The sequence below is a fragment of the Lotus japonicus genome, chromosome 1, assembly GCF_012489685.1.
Source record: "Lotus japonicus ecotype B-129 chromosome 1, LjGifu_v1.2".
NCBI lineage: Eukaryota > Viridiplantae > Streptophyta > Magnoliopsida > Fabales > Fabaceae > Lotus > Lotus japonicus.
This window is the reverse complement of record NC_080041.1, coordinates 87,943,919-87,947,137: the sequence shown is the minus strand read 5'-3', so window position 1 is coordinate 87,947,137 and position 3,219 is coordinate 87,943,919. Positions and strand designations below refer to the sequence as shown.

The window sequence follows — 3,219 nt, the reverse complement described above, 5'->3', positions numbered from 1 at the left end:
TGAGCACAATGCAAGAAAATTTAAGATGAATGACAAGCATTTCATTTACAGATACTTGGGCTGCGATTTAAGTTTACTTGCCACCGAAGCCCCATTATTTTTCCGATCTACGCTGCCAACGTTTGTCTGTAAATCATTTCAATTTTAACAATTATATATCCAAAATGCACAAGCAACATGATTATGATCAGACCAGGCAATAAATATGGTGAATATCAGAATCACCTCGTCGTCTGTGCTGTCCTCAATTCCTTCACTTCAGATTCACCTGTTTCACTGTTATTGACTTGAGCAGGATAAAGCAAAACTGGGCACGTACGAATCGTGTGTCCAATACCCATGCAATTTGAGCAATGCCTTCTCTTGGTGACAGTTCTGGTCTTCTTGGGGGCACCTCTACCCTGTACAACAGTTGGATCACCCACATTAAAGGCTGCACTCTTTGTTGTACAACCCGGTTTGCGACTCTTCTGAACATCCCTCAACAGCTTATAAATGTCTTCCATTACACTTGAAAAATCATCATCCTTTTCGCATGCTATTTCTGCGAGATAGTTGCATGCGGCAGACATAGCTCCTTTTCGCAACAATTTCATATTCTGTGAATGAATACCAGGCTCTGAAATTGAATACACATGAGCAGACTTGGCTGTTTTCAACCACCTCTTAGAAACTAGATTGCTTGGAAATTCATCAATATACTCACTTCTCATCCCAGCTATTATATGAGAACAAGGGATGCCATAAAACTCAAAATAACCACATTCACATACAAACTTTTTCTGGTTCTTATCATAAACAACAATATATTCTTTTCTGCGATTGCTAATTTTTCTCATTTTCATCATCACAATATTGGCCACCTCAGAACGCTCCACATTTAGCCCCAGGGCATCTTCAATTTGACCCTTGACTTCCCAAAACATGCTCCTTGTTAATATTTTGGCAGCTCCATACTCAATGCCACTAAGTGCAGTTGTCATAACAGGCTCACCATAAGAAGACTTAAAATCAGATTCCAACTCATTGTGCCTGTATTTCTTCATAGCCCGCTCGAAATTGAAAAGAAAATCCAACAAAGAACACTTACAATGCAGATAATTCTTTATGAATGAGTTAATACCTTCACATAAGGATGTCGTCCTAATACCGGCAAAAAATTTGTCTTGCATGAAGGTGCTTGCCCAAGAAGCTCTTGTCTCATACATCGTATCAATCCATGGATTGTTGGCTATACCATATTTCTCAACCAGTTTATCCCACTTCTCTCCAAACTTGTCAGGGTTTAAGTTAGCGTACACAAATAACTTGAATTCATCTGCAAAATCAAGATTTCTAATATTTTTCAAAGCATTCTGGTGAATGTGCCATGCACATTGACGATGCGTGGTATTCGGCCACACAACTCTAATAGCTTCCTTCATTGCTAGATCTCCATCTGTAACCGCCACCTTAGGATGCCTGTTAAACATTGCTTCAGTCAAGGTTTCCAAAACCCATATGAAAGTCTCAGTTTTCTCATCATGAACAAGTGCAGCAGCAAAGATAGTTGTTTGCTTGTGGTGGTTGTATCCACAAAAAATCACAAGAGGTTTGTTATACTTGTTCTTCTTGTATGTGCTATCAAAGGCAACCACATCTCCAAACACGTTATAATCCATTCTACTGGTTCCATCACACCATAGCAAGTTAAGGAGATTACCTTGTTCCGATTTGTTGTACTTGAAGAAAAATAGTGGGTCACTGTCAAGTTTTCCTTGTAAATAGGACAGCGCCGCAACTGCATCACCATCCTTGACTCTTTTCCTTTTTTGCTTGTCTAGGTGGTTGGCCAAGTCCTTGCCGGTAAAGCCTACGGACTCAGCCCCACCTTTTTGGCCCATCATCACCTCCATAATATTGCGGGTCCTCACACCAAATAGGTTCATACCTTCTGCTTGAGCTTTGTCCCCTTCACTCAATTGTCGGAATTTTGGAATCAAATGAACATGCTTATATGGTGTTAATGGGTGATTGTGTTCATCGCAAAAAAAAAACCACTTTCCACCTTTTACTGCTAGAAAAACAACGAAATCGAATTCTAGCAAGGCAACCCACTCTAGTAATAGGCTTAGGTTGTTTTCTTCTGCCACTATTATGCATATGCTTCTGATGCCTTTGTCCAGCCCTATTGCACACCACCTGTCGTGAGATAATCTTGCCATCATCATCCTTGTATACAACATCTTTTCTTGGAGAGAATCCACGGATACGAGCATATTTAGAATAGAATTCACATGCTTCCTCCTCAGAAGAGAAATCCATCCCTCTAATGTCGTCTGCAGACAATTCAGTAATCCTTTTCATGACTTTAACTTCTACATCAGAGTTTTTTTGACTGTCATTTCCAGTTTCAAACATCTCATCGACATCCACAAAATTTACCCCATCATTATCCCCTTCATTCACACCCTGCTTCAAACCGTTGGCAGGGCTAGAATTTAGACTATCATCCTCATTGATGATATAAAGCTCGTCATCAAACGGATTAAGCCAATTATCTCCTGAAGAATCATTCATTTTCCCAACTCTGAAATAAAATCAAAACCGACGATTCAAGACATTGCTACCTAATAAAACCATACTTAGGGTAAAAATTATTAAAAATCATACCAGTTCAGGTAGCCGCAAATGTCCACAGACAACTTCGATCCCTGCTCAATATAGTAGTGTACAAATCGAAACACCCGTATCAAAATCTTACAGCGACACAGACGAGCACAACCAAATTCATCAGTGAAAGCACAGTCGAAGAAGAATCACCTGTGAAACCCTCGAAATCACACAAACCAAAGGCTACTGAAGACGACAGTTCAAATAGATGAAATGAAATCAGGAAATCAATCTAGGTGACTTCAGGAACAAAACCTATCTTATGAACCCTAATCTAATCTTTCACGAACCCAGAATGTAAATTACCTCCAAGATCTTTTTAACTTAGCTTTTGTTTTCTTTTACCTTAGCTAAGGGACCAACTTATAAATAAATGAAGTTAGGGGGTAAATTCATGATTTACGAAAGGCTACTGCTATTATTCCGGATTAAAAAAATCGAAACAAATGAAATAATGTTATTGGTCCAAGCAATTCTTGTACGCTACCCATAAAAAAGTTGCGGGCACCACAGAAATTGCCTTATATTATTAGATGTCCTTGTATCTGCTCTTTTGTATTAGCAGAT

The 3,219-nt window shown here is 39.1% G+C and overlaps 1 protein-coding gene across 1 annotated transcript; it reads right to left on the bottom strand.

The window, feature by feature from the left end:
• Positions 1 to 221: 221 nt before the first annotated feature.
• LOC130710539 (protein FAR-RED IMPAIRED RESPONSE 1-like) lies at positions 222 to 1,895 on the bottom strand. Its single transcript, XM_057559848.1, has one exon. The coding sequence runs from the start codon at positions 1,893 to 1,895 to the stop codon at positions 222 to 224; it is 1,674 nt and encodes a 557-aa protein (XP_057415831.1).
• Between the last annotated feature and the right edge of the window lie 1,324 nt (positions 1,896 to 3,219).

Coding starts and splice junctions, on each gene's coding strand:
- LOC130710539 (XM_057559848.1), bottom strand. CDS start 1,895: ATGGAGGTGATGATGGGCCAAAAAGGTGGGGCTGAGTCCGTAGGCTTT.